We start from the raw sequence: 24,717 nt of genomic DNA, 5'->3' as shown, positions 1-24,717 counted from the left end.
AATATTTAGGTCAATTCACACGCAAAACCTGCTTTAATATAAACATCTTTACCTAAAAAATTATGAAAAGTTTCAAATATTTTCCACATACGCCAATTTACTTATGGGTGGTTTTAAAGGAAACAATTACTTCTACTAAATTGTACAATTATCCCCACTAAATCGACAATTTTACTTAGCAAATTTTCATGTTATTGACGCTATAAAATTGTAATTGATTGCAGAAAAACTCACTTATATGCGACTTTTATTGCAAAATTGGCAAATGTTTGCACTAAGCATTAATTGTTACAAACAGTGCGTTAATATTTCGGACAAGAACGCACAGTTTTGCTTTAAATGCTAAATCAATTTTCAAATATTTGCGATTTACGTGAAACTTATTAGACGACAATTATTCTCACCAAATTAATACTTGTTTCAATTCTGGCCCTGTAAGTGGGAAACCAGACAAATTTTCTACGTTTAGCTACACTGTCGAGAAAATTGCAAAGCAATTGGCAACACCATCATTTATTTATATTTTTATATGCCTTGATGGCAACCATTTTCACTAATGCCATATTTATTTGACCTTTTCGCTGCAAAAGTGGAAACAATTTGTACTCAATTTGCGCTTTTTTGTGCTTAAATTATCGTACATTATGTTGACTTATCATACATTATTCCGCCTTGGTGGAATGTAAAAGAAACAATTATTTCCCCTATCTTCCCCAATTTTGAGTGTTTACACCGAAACTCGTATGAATTGATAACTTAGCTGATTGTAGATTTGTTTTAATTGCTTAGATATCTATGTATTTACCTTCTGAGCTGTGCACGCTGCAATTGGCCGAGGCGTGATTATGTTCATCATGTTATCCCATGCTTTCATGGCATACTTCTTAACGACATCGCACAAATTTCCTTCTTGGTTGCTCTTGTTTTCCCATTCGCCCTCACTCAAACGGTCGACGGTTAACTTGTACTACAAACTAATTCGTCTAATCCTTGCTGGTTATTTTAATGATTTCTTCACTTACGGTCAGTTGATCGTTAAAATCGAATGCAGTGAAATCTAACTTAGCGTCAAATTTCTTGTGGCCATCACCATCAGCATTGTTCAGTTCAAACTCCCAGGGAATTGGCATGGGGCCGTCTACTTCGCATTTTTCTATTCCCGTTAGAACTATGTTTCCTTGGGAGTTTTCCGCCAATATACATGGTGCTTCCTTTACGCAAATAATTTGTATTGAATGCAACAAGGATTTAAAAAATTATAGTTACTTACCAAAGCCAAAATTGCCAGCCCATAGAAAATTGATAGTTTGCTGGTGTGCTTCATTTTATTAAACTGAAGACGCGAAACGAAAGACCTGAATTTATAACTATGTTTTACAGAAATAATTTCAGGAAATGTACTTTTCCATGTTGATTTGCAAATTAATTGCATCTGTTTGCGTTTTCAAATAGAAAATTAATCATTTCCTGGATTAGGGCAGGACTTTTTACAGTCACGCAATTTAATTTTGAAAGAAACATGTTTTATACATGGTGTCCTAAAATTGAGGTAGCCAAATATTTGAGCACACATTTAGTTGACTTTTTTATGGACCAAACCGCGATTTATTAATAGATATGCGCATGGGTTCAATTGGGATTCTGCATAAGAGGTGAAATTTATCAGGATCAAAAACGGAAATATTTTTGAAAGTTTTGAATTTTTGAAGCTCGTTTTAAGAGTTATTGGTTGTAAAATGGGTCGACGAAATTGGAAGATAGCACTAGTGATGTCAGAGCCTAGTGAAGAAACAGCGAAAATCTAAGAGAAAATTATTAAGAGTCTTACTCAAGAAGAAGATGAAACACAAACTGAATTAAATTTGTCCCGTATAGAAGACATTTGCTGCAGAAGAAGCGATGCTGAAAATGACGAAAACATTTGAAATATTACGAAAAACGTTGATGCTTTATTTAGAAGCCAAGACTGAAGACAATTTACATTTTGAAAATTTTCAATTACTTCATGGTAATCAAACGTATGCAGAATCGGAACTTTTGGCACTAGTTTGGAGTCTTCATAATTTATTCCTTCGTATCGTGTCGAATTCGTGGCGCAAATTACTACCTACCGTATATTTATTGGAAATGTGCTGTAAACTGATCAACTTCGTTAAATATACACACGATGCTGAAAAATTGTAAGGAGGCCTACAAGATCTAATAGACGAATCAGCGGAAATAAGAGAGAGAGAAGAAAAAATAAACCGAAAGTAACAAATTGCTGACAATAAGGAAGTCACCAAAGCGACACACAGCTAATGGTGAAGAAAGCGTTATCTATTTAGTTGAACGGTTTTCCAAGAATTTGTTTTTGGTTCCTCATCTGGTTACGCAGACCAATACAGGAAATGTTCCTGAAACAACTTCTATATTTCAAAAAACAGTTGTCTAGAATTGTTCGAAATGTGGGCTTGCGGAGAAACCGACAAATAAGCTGCGTAAAAAGAGCAATAAAATTGATATATTTAATTAAAGAGACCGAAAAATAAGAAATACTTTTGGCTAATGACTTTAATGATACAAGAAAATTTATATACATAAAACATGTAAAGGATTTTTCGATATAAGTATTACGTTTCAGAGCTAAAGTATAGACTAAAATACTTTGTCACTGTTATACATGAAGATCGTGAATTTACAAAATTTTCCAACGTTTAGTTTTTTTGAATTTTTTCGGGAAAATGAAGACTCATATTTTTGTTTGAATTTTTTAATAAAAAAAAGTCAAATTGTTTTTTTTATTGACGAATTTGGTGTTACTTGAGAGCAATAATGGATGCAATTCTTTTTCTCTAAAATAACTGTTTCTATTCAGTGGCAAACTGAGAATTTGTTAATATTTTCCGAGTTTAGACATTTTTGATTTTATTACTATTTCGAAAATCGCTTATGCTAGTTAGTTGGAAACGATTTAAATCCAAAATTTGTAAATTTTTAGAGGAGTTCGAAATATATGATAAAAAGTAAAAATGCTACAAAATATGTCATAGTTTTTTACGACTTGTGAACACAAAAAGTTGTTGGAAGAACTAGATAAAATGGATTATTTTCAAGTCACGTTTTATAGCACCAAATGAACAGAGAACGGTTTTTACTCCGAAAATAGAACTTTTAAAATGGTGGAACTTTTTTTTATATTTTTTTTTAGTTTATATATTCCGCTAATTATAATTATATTAATTGTGTATTACAGAAATACACTTTAGAGAAATTTTCAATGGAAGCTTCTCATCTTACTACAGCTTCCGTTACTTCGCTTCCGTTAATCGGTCGATAGATAGCGAAAAAGAAAAAACTTTTTTCCCTGGGTGTTAATTGAAGTGAATTAAATTGATTTTACCCAAATCTTGGCTAAACCACCACAAGGCTGACCAGTTACTAAAAAGCTGTTACAAAAACTCCTTTATGAGTGTTTTTCAGTCATCCAGTACAGATTAAACAACCAGCACTCTCCTCATCAACATGTTAAATATTTTTAACGCGACACGCAAAATACATGTAATTGATGAAAGTGAATCGAATAAAACCCTAATAAGCACCTTGCTGACCTGCCATAACTTCAGAATGTATTATTTTGCTCACTTTTTGGTATTTTCCATTACGTCTCTATTGGTTTCCGGACAGGTATTTACACGTTTTTCTTAGCAAACATTAAGTGAAACTGTAGAGGATTTTAGGAGTATACAGTTCTTCCAGTATCGATAGAGAAATGTAAAGTCCACGGAGATAACGAATTGAGCTATAATGTGGGTCTAACAGATCAGGATGGAACCAAAACATTCTCTATCGAAGCCGAATTATCTTCGACTTTAAATGAAAGCTGCACGGTAAATGTTTCATTGCTTTGAATCTCATTAACTGTATTTTCAAGTATTTTGGCAGTTTTCCGCAGATGTGGATCTGTGGAGTGGCTCGCAATACAATCACTACATGAACGCCGATGGCAGTGCATGCGAATCTATAGAAAATATGTTAAAATCAGCTTGGGGAAGATTCAAGTCCAACCTAGAGCCATCGGTAGAGGACTCATGTACTTTCAAGCCAGTAAGTTTTGAGTTGACGGTTGTAGGAGTGCATTTTTCAAGTATTCTGTTAAAACTAGGGAAAGTACTCCATATCGGAATTCCAAGTGAGCAGTGGTGAGATTAACGTGCCGATTCCGTCTAAAGGGTTATTTAAAGCCCACGTGCATTTAGTGTGTGATAAGAGCGAAGTTGTCTGTCTTACAGTGGAATTTGAGGTGATTGAGGACGAAGACTAATGGTAACCTCGAAGGTGATTCCACATCTCACTGTCTTTGGTTTGCATGGTTTGGTTTAAATAAAAGTGTATCAATTACATTGTATGAGTTTATTTTTTAAATTCGTTTCATTCCTAAAAGTGTCCAATTGAGGGTAAGATGTCGGCTGATTATTTTTAAGAATGTAAATAATATAATTCGTTGATAAAGATTTTGTGAATATCAAGAGTGCACATGATTTCACAGATTTTCCAGAAAAAATGGGAGAATTATGATAAAAATCGTCTCGGAACCTTCCGTAAAAGAATACAAGAAAATAAGGTTTTAAAACGCCAGCCTCTTCTACTGGAAAACGTTTTAACAGTCGTAGAGAAAGTTCCTATAAGTAAATCTAGGCAAAAAGAAATTGAAAAATAAATACTTTATCCATAATTTTATTTTGAACAGGATTAATTTTAGGGTTTTTAGGTCGTCGTAAAATGGAATTGCTTCGTGACGTTTCGCAAGCACGAGTTCCTTGCATCCTCAAAGGTGGCTTGCTTGAACGCTTTCATTGTTCTGATGAACTTCAGAAACGGCAGGAACAAATTGCGTTTTACGACGGCCTAAATCCCCGAAAAACCCACTAGTTTCAAATTAATAAATGTTTTCATAGGCGTTTTGTGTTATAATTTCAACTTTGTTTTCTTCGGCCATGTTTTCAGATCTTTTCCTTTGTATCTTTTTCACTTACTCTCATCATCACTTTTACTTCTCACGCCGCTTTTTGTCCTATTTTTTTCTACTGATTTATCTGTTTGTGTCTTAAATATTGCCGTACTCTTGTTGCTCCCTAACTTTCTTGTAAATATTTCAAAAGCTTTATAATATAAGGGGTAGTAGTATATAAGGAGTAGCCCTTTGCATTTTGAGCTTTTCGAGTGGTTTTAAAAATTATGTCATATTATTGTCGTTTATTGTTTAATATCCATGGTTTTGACCGTCTGTCTTTATTTTCTCCTGTTTTCCTTCCTGCCATTTCCCTATATCAGGGGAACGTTCTGAGCTGTTTCTCTGCGGCTTTGATTTTTCCTTAAAGAACTTGTGCGCTATTTTTGTCTCATTTTTGTTTATTTGGTTTGTATCAGAACTTGGTACATCGATTCTTTGCTTTTTGTTCATTTCTTCGTCCGCTCATTTCATCACCAGTTCGATATTTTATTTACCCTTTATAATATTGACTGTAGTTAAATGTATATCAGCCCTGGATTGTCACTTCTAAGTTTATTTTCTGGACTATTCGGCATAAGTTTTTCATTCGAGCATAAAAGTCAATTAATTCCAGAACTGATTGGTAAAGGAAGTGCAAAATCGGTAGTGAAATCAAATGCCGACAATCAACCCGAACGTTATAGTGGTCAGCTGGGAATCTGCACAGTTGGGAGATGTTTGTTTTTCAAAAGTGTAAATAAACCCACGTGGGATTCGACATCAGGGGCCATTTCAATGTTTTTCTCCGCTTCTCATATTTCAGATTTGAGCCGAACATGTGTTCGACTTCTAGCCGCTCTTGTGGATCAATCAGTTGATGCTTTTTATATTTTTCCAGCAGAAAAAAAAGTTGTAGTGCTTTCAGACGGTTTTGTTTCCTCCCACACGTTGCCATTCTCTCGAGGAGGCGGCCAAATAATTGCTGACCTGTCACAATCAGAATCGGTCCCCTTCTTTGTCCATTTACTGGCGAAGAACATCTAACACGTTGACAATGCAACTAAATAAAATCAAATAGCCGCCTGACAAAAACACTTTATTTTGTCGCCATTTTAGCCAAATTGTACCCTAGAAGAGGCTGTCTGGAGTCTGTTCGTTCTCTATTTGAGTCTAAAGCACCATGGATTGAAAACATTATTTCAAATCTCAATAAGGTAAACACAAAAAAATTGAACAGTGGTTTATAATTGCTTATCTAAAAAATAATCAGGTGAAATTAGAGCACGTTTCCGTTGGGAGAGGTCAGTTTGCATGAATTAGGGCTGCAAATTGAAATTTTTAATTTTTTTTTTATTATGTTGTATGGCCAGAATTTTAGAATTAATTTTTAATTTCCACATTTTATTAGTGCTTTACTCCAATAACTGATTAACAACCTGAATTAATTCTCTGCCGTGCAAACGATTAACATGTTTTGTCGCTTTAAGCTAGAAGCACTTGAAAATTGACGATTTTTTAATAAAAGTCGTTTGTAATTCCAGTTATCAAAGTTATCAACATTCCTAAGCATTTTAAGTGCCAAAGACTTGTTTAGTGGAAAATTATGTGCAGAAAATGTGAAAATTTCTAGTCAAATTCCAAAAACATTTTTGATACAATTTCTATAAGCTTGTTAGCTGTTCTGACACACAATTTTTTTTATGTTTCCTAGAAATTAATTGAAAACGCTGTTTTCATTTTAGTGCCATAAACAGAAGAACAATTCAAATAGTTCGATAATAACTTGAAAAATCTGTCTTAAAAAAATGGTGTTTTGCATTTAAACCATTTTTTATTTGCGATTTTCATTTACAGCTTAACATTTTGTTTAATTTTTCAGCTTCCATTGTCTTTGAACTTTTCAATATTGCCAACGTGTCATTCCTAACCTTCAACAAACAGTTAAAAGTGTTTGCCTAGGAATAATTTAATAAAGGAGCAAATAGATTTTACTCTGCTTTAGTTTATGTTTACCACCCTTTAAATTCTCAGACATTTTTGTTGCTTTCCAGTCTGTATCATAAGCGTTCTAAAAACTCTTTAAGAAATTCATTTTTCATAAACGGATAAGAATATTCGTTCGAATCCAAATAGATCTAGAATACACCCTACAAAATAGAATATTCCATTCTTTGAGATAAGACCCACTTAAGACATACTCCGGAACCTTTTAATATGTCTTTCAGCTAATAATTTCTTCGCTCGTCGCTATTTTCTGCAAGCACTTTTCGCTTCCGTGTTTCCTTTTGTTGAACTAAGCAGTGTGCCCCAATAAAGTATGACAAGAATTGACGAATATTCCGTAGATTGTTTCAGGAAGCTTTCAGGAAAAGCGTCGGTAATATTGTCGTTATTTCAAATACATTCCCGGGCGATAAAGCTTTCGATACGTTGATACATAAACCACTTGAACGGTAAACGACGGCCTCCCGATTTACAAGACCCGGTACCATGTGCTTTATTTCTGGGACGATATATTCCTTCCAGATATTTACTTAGCGAGATTTAAGATTTCCCAGCGAAATAATGTGGCTCGTAAGTCTTGAGCTGTTTTTAAATAAACCTTTTTACATCCACATACAAAGTGTCTAGATATTTAAAGAGGCATTTTTTTAAATGTAATTTAAAGTGGAGATTGTTGCTGGCATTTTAGTGTTTAATTTTTTTGTAAAGATTTATACTACGTTTTGGCTAAGTTTAACAGCAATTTTTTTGCTTTTTTGAAAGTTTCTTTCTAATTTTATCATTGATGTTTTGTTTCAGGTTGTCGAGAGGCCGTTTTTTTTTGGCAATTCTAAGCAGTTCTTCATGGTAAGTTTTACTTTTTTAGTTCAATAATACTGGATGTTTAAACTTTGTCTCATGACCTTAACTGTTTTGATTTTATTATTTAATTAGTGAAATTGCTTTAGTGTAAAATGGCTAAAACGAAGTAGCAGGATTGAATGGCAAATTTGATGATACATTAAGGAAAATAATTATCTTTTGATGTTATGTTTTCAAATTTTAATTCATTATTGCGTCAGAAAGAAGAAAAAGTCCTTTCCTGTCCTGTATATTTTTCTTGCGTCTTTTTCGTTGTATTATATTTTTCCTCTGAAGATCGAGATTTAGAGTTTCTCATTTAACGTCTATGCCACCCTTAAGATAAAACTTCTTTAGTATTTTTTTATAAAATGGAATGAAAAATCGGTTTTTGTAATAATTTTAAATTGTGAGGTTACAGACTAGTTTACACCTATTGGGTCATTTGCAATACGCTTTTAGTCTTTATTTTGTAACTTTCTTGTCTTTTTTTTAATTTTCGGCTCATTTTGCGACCGACTCAAACCCATTTTCGATTTATTTTTGTTGTTTTTATTTTTTTCCATTCATTTTAGTAGTAAAAATGTGATTTAAGCTTTGTAGAATTTTGTAGAATAAATAAAAACCTAGGCAAACTTATAGCAGCTTATTTTTGATATTGTTTGTTGCTTTTTTCGTGGTTTTGTCTATTTTTCGTTAAGGTGAATATATCTGTTGCCCTATTATATTCCGTTCATCCTGATTTTACATCTTTTTAGAAGTAAATCTTGAAAATGGGTTTTTAGCTCCAGAAAAGTCTGATAAATCTAAATAGGTAGTAGTTCTGTGGTTCAAATCTTTAAAATAATGGAAAGGGTAACGAGGACATACTCATAAAATACATTTTGTTTGTGTTGCTTGTTTTGTTTTAATTTCTTCCCCTGTTTTTTATTGTTCGGTTTGCCACTATTGTCATGAATTCTTTTTTTGAAGAAGTTGACGTAAGATATTCAAATTAGAAATTATATTTAAAGAATCGTTTACACTTTACAGAATACCATTTACGTATTTTTTTATGTTACAGCTTTTCGCCTTTTTTAACGGATAGCCTACGTTTCATTTCCCTTTTCTCTGGAGTTTTTAGTGTTTTAGGTTTGATTGAAGTTCATTTTATGGTTAATTTTATTAGATTTTATGTCATTAAAAGGGCCGTAAACGGAGACACACTTTCTATAACAAATTCTTGTTCATTTCCTTGGTTGGCTTTTATGTTTTTACTTTCAGAATGTTTTTTTTTCTCAATTGTTTTATTCTATTAATTTCCTTCAGCATCAAGAGGTTTAGAATGTCTTTTTTTGTAAGAAATATTTGAAAGTGTGATTTTCAGGGCAAGAATAGCATAGTCCTAAATAAAAATTTACCTGTTTTAATGTCTCATTTGTTTTAAGGAAATCTTTTAAAATTATAATTTTTTTGCTCTTTTTCTGCCGAAGATCCTTTCTAGATGCCATTCAATTAAAATTGTGATATGCATCAAAAGGAAACACGCTGTATTGTTGTTTTTTGTGATTTTTTCAGTTTGATTTTGTTGATTGTTCTGTATAATTTTGAATATAAAGACGAATAATTTTAATGTTGATTCTTTTTTATCTAGCATCCTAGCGTTTTTTGAGCTTTTTAAGTTTTATTTTGAATATAAAATCAACTAATTTTAATAAAAATTAGTTTTTTGAAGGAATGAATGTCTGTACACATGGTGCTTTTAAGCAGCAATCATACTTTTTCCGCTTTTACTAAGTTCTTTCTCATCGTTTCATGAAGTATGAATGCTAAAGCCAAAGACTATAATTTTGGAATAATGTCATCATCGAGACCGGGATCTTTCTAATATTATGTGTTATTTATTATAAAAATAGCGTAATTACAGCAAATAAATAATTTTATAAGTTTTGTTCTAATTATATGGAGTCTTATTTGTTTTGTATTTTCAGACGTCCAAACGAAGACAGCAGCTGAAGAAGTATGGAAAATGGTAAGTAAATTTGTGTTTTTTTGGAAAATTGTCAGGATTTTAAGGGTTGTAATGGAATGATGTTTTTTAAATTGAAATCAGCCATTTAAACGGCGTTTTTCTTGCCCGTATTGAGGATTTGAATAAGCGAAACGTCGAGCGGTTCATGGTAAAATACGACGACGTATCGATCTTTCGGCGCCGCGGCGCAACGTACTTTCTTGTCGACGTTGTCAACATGTTGCGAAAAACTTTAGTGCGAAGTTTTTTAGGAACAAAAACCATGTTGATTGGTTAAAAACTTCTTAAGTAGCAAACAACGTGGGTTGGGACAAAGCAGACAATTTTTTTAATAAATTGAAATATCGTATTTTTGCAGAAATAATAGAAAAATTGGTTCAAAAAAATCAAATTGCCATACGGATGCGTTCAGAACTATATAGAAATTTAGTATCCAGGCCAGGAAATAAAGTCAGCTCGTTAAGCGAAATATTTTCCGCTTTTCACCCCGCCATGTCCCTTTTTTCAACCCCAGTGGCAACATTGTCTGGACGTCGCCATTTGCTTTGTTTACGGTGTTTAGTGTCGCTAGTTTTCCGGATGGAATTTTCACGGAAAATTTTCATTTCTTTCAACTTGTGAAGAAAATTCCGCTTTTCAATGACATAAACCTGCCTTGTCCAGTGGTATTCCCTTTGATAGAATCGGATTTTTTTCATTGGAAACTCCAGTTTCGGTAAGTTTTCCGCACGTTTCGAGGTTATGGCAAAAGCCGGCTCAGGGTGAGTTATTCGCAGGGGTGATTTTACGGCTTTTTCATGGTCGACGGCGAATTTTATGTTTGTTCGCTGCAATTAAAAGCGAATTTTAGGTCAGTGTGCCAGAAGAGGAATTTTATTCGAAATCACCTTTACTTCCATTGAGGAAGCTGGAAAGAGTTTCGGGATTTATTCTAATGGAGGAATGAGTAATATTTGAAAATATTTTTGAGATGTTTATAAAGGACTGTTAAGTGGCTAAAAGCTTAGGTTTTCATTGTCAATGATTTCCAACGAAATTACATCTAATGATGATTGCCCTCCAGATATTCGTGACATGCGAAGTTATTTTAAGGAAAATGAGCGTTGTGCGTGACGGCGGTCAACGTACAGCCATTAATAAATTATTAAAAATATATCAACTACCAAATCGATACCCCTTCCGGTTTCCAGGCGTTAAAATTTTTATTAAAACCCCCCGACTCAGTCACTTGTTTGACTAAAATACCGCCCGACTTCAACGGGCTTGAAATTCCCTCCTCACCTTTCGTTTGATATGAAATGCCCTCATTTAAATATTTTGAGCCCCCGAACATGATTTAACTGACGTTTTCCTTGTCCCCTACCGATAAGGAGATTGATGATGGCTGAAAAATTTGAATTTAAATTATATGGAATATTTAAAGGGTGGTTCGATGAACTTGTCCCCTTTGAAAAAACTAATGTACTTAAATCAGCCCGTGTTGTGGTTTTTTTCTCGGTTGGGTAATCTTTTATTTATCTATGAAAACTGCCGCAACCGAGAATATCGTCCGAAATATGCCGGAGAATCTTTGAGAAACTCGCTCACGTTCACGCTTTACTGAATTGTTAAAAGCCCGGGGAATTTCAAGAGTTTTCTCTGTCCGTCGGTTCCACGCAAAACGGAATGTATAATGTGGCTGACAACAGTCGGCTGTTTTAAAATTCTTTTTTCGGGCTTTTTCGTAAACATTGGAATGTTATAACTAATGCTAAACAAGGGGATTTGATCAATGTCTACATGCATTCACCAAGATAGAGTAACCACAAAGGGTGGTTAAAGTAAGAGGAAATAAGAGTTTTGTAGGCTTAATAATCGTAGAGGCACCCATAAAACTACGAAAAACCGGATGTTTATGTAGTTAATCAAATTACGCATTACGAGTCCTCCATGTTCTTAAGTTTAAAGTTCTTGAGCTTACAGTTAATTCACTTGGTTTCGAACACACATTTTTTACAAGAACTTTATTGCCCTTTCAACTAGAAATTAGCGTTTGAAACTGTGTAGATTGAAAGTTCAATTTTTTGTTTAATCTAAATCTACTTGCTTGAACCTTAAATTGTAGATCAAACATTTAAATGCATAATAGGAACAATGAGATTCCTCTTCAACTAAACGTTGTTGCTTCAACTCTACAATGCGGATTGAAAATCCAAATAATTACTGCTTACTAGGTCTGATCTATAAGTGTGATTAGAGCACTTTTAGTGGACAAAAAGGTTATGGGGCGTCATATGATTTTTTCTGCCAAAAGCAGTTTTTAAATAAATTTAAATATTTTACCGACAATTATAGATTGAAAATGGAATTATGAATTGGACCTATAAATCAAAGTTTTGACTGTTATTGTAGATTGAACTTTAACTCTACAAGTGAGAAACAATGAAAATTATTTCTAAAGGGATTTCAGGGATTGGCTCATTTTTCAATAGCCACCTTGAACCTTCAGTTGTAGAATGGCGCAATTTCATTGCAAATTCAACTATAAATGTAGTTGGAGGCTTGAATTTCAAGTAAAATTGAACAATTGCTACAATCAACTTTTATTATTATATTTTTGAACAGCTATTATAGATTTAATTTGAAGAAGAAGAAGAAGAATTGGCCCTAGAATTGAGTTGAACATTGACTTACAACTATCAATGTAGGATTGTAACAATTGAAGTTCAAGTTTACAACTTTAAGTTGAAGCTCCTAAAAATAACAATAAAATCTACTAAGTTCAACTAGAATTTGATTGTGAATTGATACTGATACTAAAATTGTTAAGTCAAGCTTCAATTTTGACCTTCAGCTTAAGCTTAAGCTGCAATTGACTTGATTATTAACTTTACAATGGAATATTTTTTATATCAATTGCAACAAAGTTCACTTTTCAAATAAGTTGCTATTATTTATGTCTTAATATACAAATTTCTAAGTGTTTCTGGAACATTCTAAGAATTGTTTGTTAATACAATTACTACAACTTCAAGTGCCGACAATCGAATTTAGTTTTAGAATATATCTTTTGATTGAATATAAACAAGCTTTGCTTGCATTTCTAGATCTGGGAATTTTAAACAAATGAAGTTTTCTAATTTTTCACCGAATTTCACCGACTTTACGCGTATGCCACAACTTTAAATTATTCTTAACCGATTATCTGATATCATCGGGTATTTTTCATGTATGTTCTTGCATTACGCTCAAGCTGTTATTGGAGACACAGGAAATAGACGAGTGAAAAGGGTCAAAAGAAAAAGATGATCATATGAGATTGATCTAGCTCATCCTAACTTAAAAAATCCTGGAAACTCCCATAAATTTCCTTTTGAGTTTTTTAAGTTCCTCCTCACTTAAAGCAGCTGATTTTCGCTTTGGAGTTATACTATGGGACGCATTGAGGGACTTTTTGTTTTACTTTGGCGAATTTTGAAAAAATCGGTACTGCCCAACGATTAATCGTTTCCAATTAGTTTCCGAAAAAATCCTGGAAGCTCCCAGAAATTTCTTATTAAAGTGCGTTTTTCCACACTTAAAGCTGCGCGTTTTCTCTTTCGAGTGTTATTATGAGCCTGATTGTGGAATTTTTGGTTTTTTTTGAAAATTTTTTGAAAAGTTTGTCTTTTCCAACAGCCAATCGCGCCTTGCCTTACTAACTGAAAAAATACTAGAAACTCCCAGAAATTTCCTAATCAAGTGAATTTTTTCACTTAAAGCAGCCGATTTTCTCTTTCAAGCGATGTTATGAGCGGCATTCAGGAATTTTTGGGAGTTTTTCCGGAGCATTCAGGAGTTCTTCCGTGGCGAATTTTTGAATAATCCGTGTTGTCGTCGCTTCGATTTAGTATATGAAAAAATCCATCATTCATTTCGTCATCGCTATCGTAATTTATGGGTACATTTTTCATGAGCTCACTTTGTGCATTTATTTCAGTGAATCGCGCCACTTTTGGTGTAAGTTTCAGGACAATGGGGGCACAGTTAATCTTCAGTTTCATCAATTGAACTCTCCAACTTGTTTTTTCTGCTACTTGATTTGATCTGTGTTTTTCTCATTTATTTTTCCTTTTTGTATGAACTTTTTTGAGCTCTGTCCATTTTTATTTTCACCAAGTTTGACTACTGTTTTTGTAAAATTGGTTGTTTTTCTAGGTTTCTCCTAAAGATTTTCTATTAAAGTTCGTTTTTCCACACTTAAACAGCGCATGTCTTCGTTCGAGTTATATTATCAGCCGGATTGTGGGATTTTCGCCTTTTTCTTGATAAATTTTTGAAAAATTGGTATTTTCTAACGGCCAGTCGCCTCGACTTACTAATTGCAAAAATACTGGAAACTCTCAGAAATTTCCTATTAAAGTGGGGTTTTCCTCACTTAAAGCCGCGGACTTCGAGTTATGTTATGGGCCGCATTGAGAGACTTTTAGTTTTACCTTGGCGAATTTAAAAAAAATCGGTGTTGCCCAACGACCAACCGCTTCGAATTAGTATCCGAAAAATCCTAGAAACAATTTTCTATTAAAGAGCGTTTTTCCATTTAGTATCCAATATCCAAATATAAGTGGCGATATTTTTGGAAATGTTTCCGAAAAAAACGCAGTTTAATTACAGCCTATTGACTTTAATCAGCTTTAAGAGAAATTACTTAGTGAAATTTGAAGGGATAATAAAACCGCAGCAGGCCGAAGAGTAAATACAGAAAAACTAAACTACTGGTAACTCTGCTGTGAGTTAAATTTGATGTTTGTGATTAAATAATATAAAATCTATAATCTAAGTATAGATTTTATCTTTAAATACATTAAATTCAAGTTTTTATCGTCAGAGTTACACAGGATTTTAATAAAAGATTCAAAACTTAAATACATCAATGCAGTGTTAACAGTTTGTCCATTCTTGCATCGGGTTCAAGTAAAGGAAGAAAACTAGAAAACATTTATTTATTTATTTTATACGGACATTTGTTAACGGTCTTACTGTAAAGCGTACCAAATTGCAATTAATCCAAAAACGTTCACATAAGTAATAAAGCGCTTGCCAACACCGGCACTTGAATCCAAAGATTTATTTTGGTGAGTTTGCATTTCTCCTGGCAAAATTGCCTCTGAACTAACGTCAAATGAATCAGTAGTAGTTTCACTTTGATTTTTCTCCTCAAAGCCATCAATGCCATCACATATACTCTCTAAGGTAACATTTTTCAAGCATTTCCCGCACTTGATCAGGTGCGTGACGCTTTTCAATGGGACTTTACACGATTTTCCTGCTGGTGTGCTGCAGGTGTTCGCGTAGCTCTCATCTAGAATCATTTTGTAGAAGTCCTCCAGCTGGACACCGTCCGGTCCGTGGCTCAACGGAGAAAACATCCACGCTAAATTCTCACAGGTGCATAGAAACTTGTTTCTGCTGAACATCATGTCGGTTTGGACGTTTTCGTACGAAACATAGTCTGGATGAAGGGCGGCAGCATCCACAAAGTTCAGCTCATTTTTGCTGAAATCGTAAATGAACTTCAGCTTTCCGAAGCTGTGCCCGGAATATTGCAGCAGTCCAGGGCTGAGTTTCTCCAAAGCGTTTCCCCTGAGGTGCGAGAACTTGTTGTCCAGGATAAATATGTTGGTTCCTAGCAGGGACAAAGCATGGGCCTGTAGAGTTTCCACCACGTTCTTGATAAAGTAGAAGTTTTCGAATGTACCACCTATTCCATTGGGAAGTATTTCGGCAAAGTAGTTTCCGGTGAATATGATGGTTTTTGCGGTTGTCACCATAGCCAAATATTCCATTAGTTTGATAGTGCTGTTGCGTACCTCACACGTTCCACTTAAATCGAGTTTCAGCTTAATTGCATCTGCTCGAATATGGTTGATTTTCACGTTGCTAAAGCTGAAGTTTTTGAAGTTATTAGTAGCAATGAATGCCGAAGGTTCCACAGTATTAATGGTAACATTCTTGAAGGAGATGTTTTGGAAGTCATTTGTTTGCTGGAAGCAGCCACGAGGGTAGGTGGCTTTGTTGATTTGCTGGAATGTCTTTTCTGGAATCGAGTCAATATAAGAAACGTTCTCCACAAGGACAGTGGCCGGCAACATCGGATCTTGTGTCACTTTGACGAAAATAAGTTTTTTTATATTGACGATGTGGAGCGTATGCATTGATTTTCTCGCTGCAGTGCATGATGTGGATATAGTGAGTATGTTGCAGTTTTCGATTTTTAAACTCTCCGTATTTATAGGGGATGCAAAATCGTTGATATAAATAGAAACGTCCTGCAGAATATCGTAGTTATAATATTGCAAGGTTTGAGTGGTGGTTTTCGTTACTTACGTTCATTCCATTTGGGCATGTGTAGGTTAATGCAATATTCTTGTTCGGCTTCGTTATGCAACTGAATCCATTTTTCGAACAACCTGAGAATATTACTTTTGTAGCGCCATCAGTGTTCTGGAAGTTCATCAGCAACACTATCACAGTACCAATCATCCACTTGATTTCGAAAATCATGGTAGCGTTAAGATGTAACCCGTCTAACTAGCATACATTGTTTCCTAACAGAACTGCTCCTGTTATCACCATTTGGGGAGATAAATAGAATGGGGTTTAGTGATCGATATAACAGCGAGCAATTGAGTAGGTTAAGGTTGTTGGGAGCTACACATTTTTGGAAATTTGTTGCAAAGTTTTAGGAAGCTGGAGCGGTAACAAAAAAAATTGTATCGAAATTTTTTCTTGCCAACTGGTCATATCGAAACGGTTTTTTTCACTACATGTCGATAGTTGTAGTTCTCTGTTTTTAGCGCTGATGGAGGCAGGAAGTTTTTATCGTGGAATTTCAATTTCAATGTTAGTTCAATGCAGAAATTTTTATCGCTGTTTCTGTCGGCCTTGCTCATCACTGCTATTCATAGATACAGGGAAATCGTTTTTTATGTAACTAATCTCATTTCAGCATAATTGAGGAATGACAACATTGTCTTTAAATTGAGGCATTGGACTTGGACGCACAACTTTTCAAAAACTAGTTGGATTTTTGGTTGCCCTCGTTAGCGAATAGTGATATTTTTTGATATTTTTAATTGTTCACCAACGCATTTTTAAATGTATTTTGTTTTATTCTAGGTCTTTAGTGTGTTTTTCATTAAATATCTTAATTTTGCAGCTTTTTGCGTCTACTTTTCATTGTTTACCTTTAATTCCATATTTTTTTTCGCGTTTCTCTTGTATACTGTTTTATTCTGTGTATTATAGTTCAAATTTGTTTTAATAATAGGTGTCCTTCACTGCTCGTGTTGATTTTATATAATGTTCTTTGTCATATACTTTAATTATATTATTTAAATTTATCTGGTATTTTTTGCCAGTTTACCATTCACTCTTGTTCCCGCGGTGATTTCTCTTAATCTGATTCTGGTTGTTCTGCTTTAAGTCGCCTCATAACTTCCGCTTTGCTCGGCTTGCTTTTTATTTAGTAGATTTACTTTCAAACCCTTATTTTGTTGGCAATTCTCAACTTTGCCTTCTTCCTTATACTTGCAATTGTTGACGCTTAATTTTTTTTCTTTTGCATGTTTGTTGTCTCCTGGATATTGTTTTATTTCTTCAGTGTTTAGTTTGTGCATCAAGCAACTCAACCTCGTTTGTTCGTTAATAATACTTTTCATTCACTGCTTGTGTTACTTTTATATTATTTGTTGCCAGCGATTTAATTGATTATTTGAATTTACTTTTAAATTTCTTCTCAATATTTTAAGTTATTTTTGACTCTTCAATTAATTCAAAATTATTGTCCTGATAAATTCTTCCTGTTTTCTTCAATTTACTCTAGTGGGTGTTTCCCTTAATCTGTTTATCAACAGTTTATTTTCAGTCGTCTCACTTTAAAAGCCATAAAATAACTTGCATTTCTGGCAACTATTTCTTGGCAAATGTGCAAGTTCCAATAAATATTTTTCTGCTTTGGTACTGATTTCCTACCAACATTTTCTTGGCGCTTTCTTTAAATTTGTGAATGATTATTGAAATTTCCTTTTTAAATATTTTATTATTACAGTGATGAGTTCTTTATAAGCTACATGGGTCATAAGCAATAACTTTTTTTGAATGCATTTAATTCTTAATATTATATATTTTTGTAATGGATTCTATATATGTGTTTGTTTTGTTCGTTTTGCCTTTTACTTTTAGCTTAATTGTTCTTCTGATTGCTTCATTTATTTACATCTAACAAGTGAACACGTTTATATGTAGGTGAACTACATATCAACTTGTTCACTTGTTAGATGTCTGATTCACTTGCACTGTGCTATTCATTTCTATTTTGTTTATTTTTCAGATTTTTACAGGGTGTTTACTAGTTTTAATCGCGAGTAATTTAACGATTATAAGAATAATGAAAACTTGTTATGTAAACTTTGCCTTGAATGATTCATTTGCGAAGTGAATGCGCTATGATAGTTTCCGAATGGCTGCAATAATTTAATGCAAAAATGCGGGTTTACTGCAAAATAGGCTGATCAAGGTTTATTTCAACACCAAAATTCTACTCGAAATCTTTTCAATTCAATTATGTTCTTAACCATTTTATTGAGCTTTCGTCAGAGTTCTTCTAACAGTTCTCAATTTATATGCTATAGAATCATTGCAGTTTATAACATTCCAGTGTTACGCAGCAAACAGCGACTTAGAGATTTTGTGTCGCTTTTTACGAGTTTAGAGGAGTTTCAATTTCAATATTAACGCAATTCAGAAAGTTGCATCGCAGTTTCTGTCGGTCTTGCTCACGAGTGCTATTCAGGCTAACAGGGAAATCGTACTTCTAACCACAATCTCAAATTCGTAAAATGAAACTGAGAATAAACTACAAACAGATTTGGATCGAACCATGGCTGATATTAATTGTATAAAAAAAATAAATAATCCCAAAAGAAAAATATGTAAGCGCTAAACAAGGTTTTTATAAACCGCGAAACCGCAAATAGCAATAGAAAAATCGAAAAATTAATGCCATATTGCGAAAACAGAACGACAATTAAACATCACATGGACTTAGATCAGGGCATCTCAGTGCTTTGCACTTTGTTCTTCGACGAAACTTTAAATTTATTTAAACGTTGGATCGGGTCATGTGGTTGTGTTTTTCATCAATTCATGTGGTTGTAAATTACAGTTAAAAACAGGAGAACCACCATCCCATCAGTTGGTGTTTTTAAATGAATCGTGTTATCAAAGGCCACGTTGTGGCTAAATGACAAACATTTGTTGTGGAATTAACGCAGTTCGAGCTCGTTCTTTAAAAGTGCATTTTTTGTGAGAAGGTTTTTCAGCTCCATTTAATAATTTCAAGTGGTGACAACCTAATTACGGGGTCTAACTCGATTGTATTCATTTCAAAAGTTCTGTTTCCGCAGTAGCAACAAAAAGAACCGAAAATCTGGTAGTTTGCAATGACACATTTACAATCGCCCTCGAAAACCGATCTGGAGTGATAACGAAGTATAGGGAAAGGAAGTCGGGGCCCAAATGCGATCGTTTACGTGTCAACGGCATTTTGTTTTGCAAATTATCAGGTCTCAAAACGAGACGGGTTCTTTACATTTGCCTATTCCCGAAGTTCCAGACGCGACATTTCCACTGGCAGATTAATTTCTCGTTGATGGCTTTTATAGGTTTCGTTTGCATGTGGCGCTGAATGATACAAAGCAGACGTGCTAAAGCCCAACTTTCAACCCCCTCGTATTCTGTAATAAAACACTAAGTGCATTTAAGAATTCCTTCAGGTCATCGCCATAACCCTTATCGGTCTCCGAAAGTCCATCAATCACGTGACCGTACGTTTAGCTGACCACCCCAAGTCCGGAACCTCCGGAATAAAGCACGCGGGTCATTTTGGACCCGTACCATATAATTAGTTTTTCTTTTCGACTTTTACTAATTTGGTCTGATCTCTGGACATATACTTTACGTGTTTATTTACATAGTCATTCCTCTGGAAGGTTTATAGAAGCGTAGCTATGTAATAAGCTAATATGGTTTAGATATTAATGAAAAACTAGCTTTTGAATTAGGTCACTGTGTAAAGTTTAAAAATTCAACGAGTGAAACGCGAAAACATTTAGGTGAAAGGAAGAGTTGAAACTACGTTACAGATGAGAATGATAATTGATTGTTATCGTGTTAATTGATAAACATTGCATTTTTATTTTCATTTCGAATATTTCAACTATAGCAAAATCTTTGCTTCCACTTTTGTGTATAAACTGTTTGAATTTCACTTTGTGGTCCACACCCTGTTACAGTAAACTCCGGTATGGCAAATGATCCTGATTACGAAATGACTCATGGATATTTAAGACGGATTTTCAGACAATTTCATAATTTGAGAAGACGAACGTGGAAATTTGTATTGACGAACACACGCAGTATTCATACATTCAAGATTATTCTCAATTTTTTTGAGCGGGTTAGTTGGACTTATCTGATCAGAACGAGATCGACATTTTTTCATCGCCTATTTGTCTCCCTGCAAGTTCTACTGTGTTATTAAATAAGCGTCTGAAATGTTGTTCAACTTGATGTAAATTTTGAATTGATTCATCTCAAGAGTTAAACGTAATTACTTGTCTGAAATAGTTCTGTTCTGTGCTGTTAATGTGTATTTTTCATATTTTTCTACATTTTCTACAAGTTTTTGCTAAATTTGCTGAGACAAAAAAGTAATCTCGAATGTGTTTTGTATCAGCAAATTCCAACTGCTCTCTAAAATCTAGGAAAACGAAGAGTCCTATGCAGATGCGAAAGCTACACTGTTTCCTAATTATTATTTTTTAGTTTTCTTTCAAACTATTACAAAGTTGAGTCACTTAGAACATAACATCCGAATTGAGTTTCGAAAGGAGACATTGCAATTGCGCAGATGACTTGGACATAGGTTCAGCAAACTCTTATTTTCGGTGAGTCCTTCCTACGAAATGATTATATGGTTTGCTCCGTGCCAACGAAGCAAAATACGCTAACCAAAACTCCGGTGCGTTGCCTTAATCTTTAATCTCTTCCGCCTAAATCGTGTCTGGGCCGAAATTCCATTTATTTTATCTGGGGAAAATGGAATTTTCCTGCTTTCTCATCAACAGGTATAAAACAACATCGAGGTAATTCTTTTTCCGTGGCTTGCGACCACTATGCGAAAATTAGAACTTGCCGTTTTGCAGCTTGAAAAATTTCCGTTCTTCCTCTCAGGTTTCTCCCTGTCTAATCACTTATTCTGCAGCAGTGATGAATTCCGAAGAGACCGTCCCTCCGGTCTCCAAAAAGAGCCTAGATCGCAATTACCGTATTGTAGCCCAGGGCAAATATGGGGGGAACCGGAATTTTATCAGTTTCGATCGAAATAAGTCGGAAGGCAGGAAATTTCTTGTAGTCTTTGCTCAAAGTGAGTTAGGATTTGCACATTGGACCGACTTTCCTATTGGGGAAGCTCGAAATTCCCATTTTGAAGGGTGCTTTTGTAGGACCACATTTTCAAAGGGGATTCAACGAATTGTACGTTTTACGCCAGCTGAATATTAACTGTTTCAGGTACTAATAGCTAATTAATTGCATGGGGAAACATTTATTGACATTTTCATGAAACACACTAATTGCAGTGACATTTATAGCGGCTATAAAAAGTCGGGAAACACGTGTCGACGAGTCTTTGTTGAATCATGTGTCCTTTTTAAGGCCCCCATCCCCACATCCACCTATAAATACACAATAAAACACCTCGTAAACTTATCAAATAATTATAGGAGTTATAAAACGGGAACCATTAAAGAATATGCCGGTCTTAGCCAGGAACCAATGGAAAGTCCAATGCTTCAGTTTGTTGTTCTGGATAGGAACAATAACGTTGCAATTTTGCTGCGGGCGATTTCTTATTATGGTTTTATTTGTTTAGTTGTTTCATATTTGTTTTCCATTTCCCTTTCACTGTTATTTGTTGCAAACTTTTCCAAATTAAGTTAGACCACTGCCAAAAGCTGTTATATTTTTAGTTTTTCTCATGTAGGTACTTTCTCCTAAGTAAATCTTCTTCACCAGACGTTTTTCTTTTTATAGGTTTCTCCATCTTTATTTCTCTTTATCTCCATTTCTGGTCATTTCCACCCTCTTGATCAATTTCTTCGCTTTTTAATTTTTTCCCAACTCAAACCTTGTTTTCCAGATTAAGTCATTACTCGAAGTACTTTCTTTATCTCCCGATAATTTCAATTTCTGACTTAATTATGATCGCATCTTCACTTTTTATTTGTCTTTTATCTTCTTAGGGTTTTTAGCACTCTGGTTACTCTTACTATATTCTTCCATGTATGTCTTTTATTATATTTCGAGATATCATCTGGGTTATTTTGTGGGCATTCGTTTCATCTCGGTTTTTCTAGTTTTGCTTTGCTTTCAAACTTTTCTCGTGGTTGGCGCCATAAGCTACAATTATCCTCGCATTTTGTCTTAGATTTATTTCAGTTTTTATAAGTTTTCCTGTTTTTTTAAATCATGCACCCGCACACTTTCAGACGACTTTTCTGTTAGTCGATCTTCCTTCCCTTATTAACTTTCTCACGTTCTACGTTGATTTCTATCAGTTGATCACGTGGTAAATTGTCTTCTAAATTTCTTTCAATCATTTTATTTGCCTTTTAAATTTTAGGACTCTAGTTGACTCTACTATCTTCCTTCGTGTTTTTCAGACTTCTTCTCACGCGTTCTTTACAGATGCGTTTACCAAATTCATTGATTTTTATAGTTTTTATATCTGCTTCCATCTCTGCTTTTTTTGTTTACATGTGATCCACCATTCATTGAGCTATTAGTCCCAGGTGTTTCTTGTCCGATTAAATATGCCCTCTTATTCTTTGCTTCTATTTTTCCTTTTGTGTGCTTCTTCTATTTCTTTTTGTGATAATTTTTATTTTTTGTCGCTGTTTATTTTCGCCATCATATGCCTGACATGCTTTAAATTTCTTTTATATATTTCTTGTTTATAAGACATGATAATGTCTTCTCTCGTGTACTTAAGCGACTCTGTATTGAAAAAATAAAGTTGTGTTCCCGTCAAGACTTTAATTTATAACTTCTACTATTATTAACCTGTGCTGTGTCAATTGTCGCTTTTCTTAGTTTTTTCGCTGTTCTTATTTACAACCGCTTTTCCGTTACTTCAATTTTATCTTGTTTTTTTTACTTTCAGGTTTCCTTGATTCCCAGTAGCTCTTTTTCTGTTAACTTCTGACGCTTCACATATCTCGCATTTCTGGCTGGACACGTCGATGTCCAATAAAGTCAGTTTTTATATAAAATATAAACATTTTTGCCAAACTGCGCAATTTCAGGCCAAATTAATTACACATTGAAACTTTATTGAAAATATTGAAAAATTATTCATTTGCGGTCGAAAAATTACCATCGCAATCGCATCGTTGGGGCTGGTTTTTCTTGATATTGTGGGATGAAGTATTTGCATACATTAAACATGTATGAACAATAAAACGCAATAAACTGTACAACATTTTTTATGTAAAAATGATATGAAGTACAACAAACTATTGCGCAAATTTGTTCTATTCGTCAAAGTTTTTTACGGGCAATGTTGTGATTCTATGTTTTTTTCGCTGATGGCTAAGAATTTTTATATTTTTGGAAGAATTATTGCAAATTTTTTGAAGAGGAAGTCCATGATCCCGGTTGTATTTTTCGTTCAATTTTTGAATATATCTCTTTTGGTTTGCTGCCAATTTGGCACAGTTTGAAATGCGCGGAGTTGACTTTTTCAAGCTTCATTTGACTGGTTTAAAGTAGCAATTTTTTTTACCAAATCTGACAAAAACCCAAAATATAGTACATATTTGAATTCGAATTGTTTTCTTCAATAAGTCGAAATCTTGAACACTTTTAAATTAGAAGACATTTTTTTTCAAAACGACTTATAAGAACGATTTCAAATAAAAATAGCAATAAAACAGGCAGCCAGTCCTCAGGCAGCTTTTATAGTTTGCCACTTTTCTTATTTCACTCATCATGGAAAAACCTCTTGATTCTGAAGTATTCGCCTTAACATCGGATCTAAAAAGACATTCAATATCTTCTTTTACGACCAGCGCCCCATTGATGCCTAACATAGATTTCATCGACAGTGATGTATCATTCTCCTTAATGTTTTGGTTTTGATTTGGAATTTTTCTTTAAATTCTGGCGAGAATCAGGATTTTCTCTAATAAAAGACTTTGAGGGTTTATGGTAAGCCCATCCAGCAATTAAGGGACCCTTAAGAAAAACACAAATTCCAGCCTCGAAATTGAGCTACAAATGAAGTAGACGACGCTTGTCATTGTATTAATATCTCCCCCATCATACAGGGGACAACCGAATGTGATTTCTGTATCTCGTTGGTAATTTTTATGGCCCCTCGACTACTTCTATAATGGACCGTCCAAATTCAATTTATCCAGAGGGTGCTTACGGTGTAAATCAACTGGAGTAACTTTGAAACCACTCAAAATCCAATTATCATATATGCTTGCCTCAAAAATTGATTTCGTCGAATGAAATCCGCAAAAATTACTTTCGCTTCCAGTTTACGATCAGGAACAAAGTTTTATTGTCGTTTGAGAAAGTGCGTGTCAGAAACAGGCGCCAAATTCGCCCCGTTTGTCACTTAATTTTCAATCTCCATTCGGAAAATGAATTCAAGATGGTTAAGCATTCGCTTTACGTCTCTGGAAAATTAAATTAGCCGAAGTGTCTAAAAACTGGAAAACGTTTTCCGAGGCTTCCGATAAATTAAAAGTCCATTAATGTAAATAAGCTTTTGCCAAGTTTCTCAAAAGACTGAAAGCGC

General features: G+C 34.2%; 3 protein-coding genes across 3 annotated transcripts in view; 1 reads left to right on the top strand and 2 right to left on the bottom strand.

Moving 5' to 3' along the window:
* The window catches only part of LOC109539888, a 12,250-nt gene extending 10,873 nt beyond the window's left edge, over nucleotides 1–1,377 (bottom strand). The window contains exons 1-3 of the mRNA XM_019907958.2: nucleotides 1,271–1,377; nucleotides 1,023–1,211; nucleotides 806–967 (exon numbers count right to left, since the gene is read on the bottom strand). Coding sequence (XP_019763517.1) covers nucleotides 806–967; nucleotides 1,023–1,211; nucleotides 1,271–1,324 — 405 coding nt within the window. The 5' untranslated portion in view covers nucleotides 1,325–1,377. The remainder of the gene's footprint in view (nucleotides 1–805; nucleotides 968–1,022; nucleotides 1,212–1,270) is intronic.
* Nucleotides 1,378–3,559: 2,182 nt separating this feature from the next.
* LOC109539889 lies at nucleotides 3,560–4,382 on the top strand. The gene is made up of 4 exons (XM_019907959.2): nucleotides 3,560–3,666; nucleotides 3,720–3,869; nucleotides 3,925–4,086; nucleotides 4,145–4,382. Exons 1-4 carry the CDS (start codon nucleotides 3,607–3,609, stop codon nucleotides 4,301–4,303), a joined length of 531 nt encoding a protein of 176 aa, XP_019763518.1. The 5' UTR covers nucleotides 3,560–3,606; the 3' UTR covers nucleotides 4,304–4,382.
* A 10,392-nt stretch (nucleotides 4,383–14,774) lies between these two features.
* LOC109539941 lies at nucleotides 14,775–16,400 on the bottom strand. The gene is made up of 2 exons (XM_019908023.2): nucleotides 16,173–16,400; nucleotides 14,775–16,114 (listed from the first exon to the last, which is right to left on the bottom strand). Exons 1-2 carry the CDS (start codon nucleotides 16,347–16,349, stop codon nucleotides 14,822–14,824), a joined length of 1,470 nt encoding a protein of 489 aa, XP_019763582.1. The 5' UTR covers nucleotides 16,350–16,400; the 3' UTR covers nucleotides 14,775–14,821.
* Nucleotides 16,401–24,717: the final 8,317 nt, after the last annotated feature.

This window comes from Dendroctonus ponderosae, unplaced genomic scaffold (genome assembly GCF_020466585.1).
Source record: "Dendroctonus ponderosae isolate FM_Combo_2020 unplaced genomic scaffold, Dpon_F_20191213v2 Dpon_F_20191213_9, whole genome shotgun sequence".
Classification (NCBI taxonomy): domain Eukaryota; kingdom Metazoa; phylum Arthropoda; class Insecta; order Coleoptera; family Curculionidae; genus Dendroctonus; species Dendroctonus ponderosae.
Note: the sequence above shows the minus strand (reverse complement) of the source record. Positions and strands in the feature narration are given on the sequence as shown.

What these genes read in the sequence shown, in the direction of transcription:
- LOC109539889 (XM_019907959.2), top strand. Translation starts at nt 3,607, where the DNA reads ATGTATTATTTTGCTCACTTTTTGGTATTTTCCATTACGTCTCTATTG. An exon ending in CTCTATTGGTTTCCGGACAG is followed by an intron (nt 3,667 to 3,719) that starts GTATTTACACGT and finishes AGAGGATTTTAG; the next exon opens with GAGTATACAGTTCTTCCAGT. An exon ending in CTTTAAATGAAAGCTGCACG is followed by an intron (nt 3,870 to 3,924) that starts GTAAATGTTTCA and finishes GTATTTTGGCAG; the next exon opens with TTTTCCGCAGATGTGGATCT.
- LOC109539941 (XM_019908023.2), bottom strand. Translation starts at nt 16,349, where the DNA reads ATGATTTTCGAAATCAAGTGGATGATTGGTACTGTGATAGTGTTGCTG. An exon ending in CATGCCCAAATGGAATGAAC is followed by an intron (nt 16,115 to 16,172) that starts GTAAGTAACGAA and finishes GATATTCTGCAG; the next exon opens with GACGTTTCTATTTATATCAA.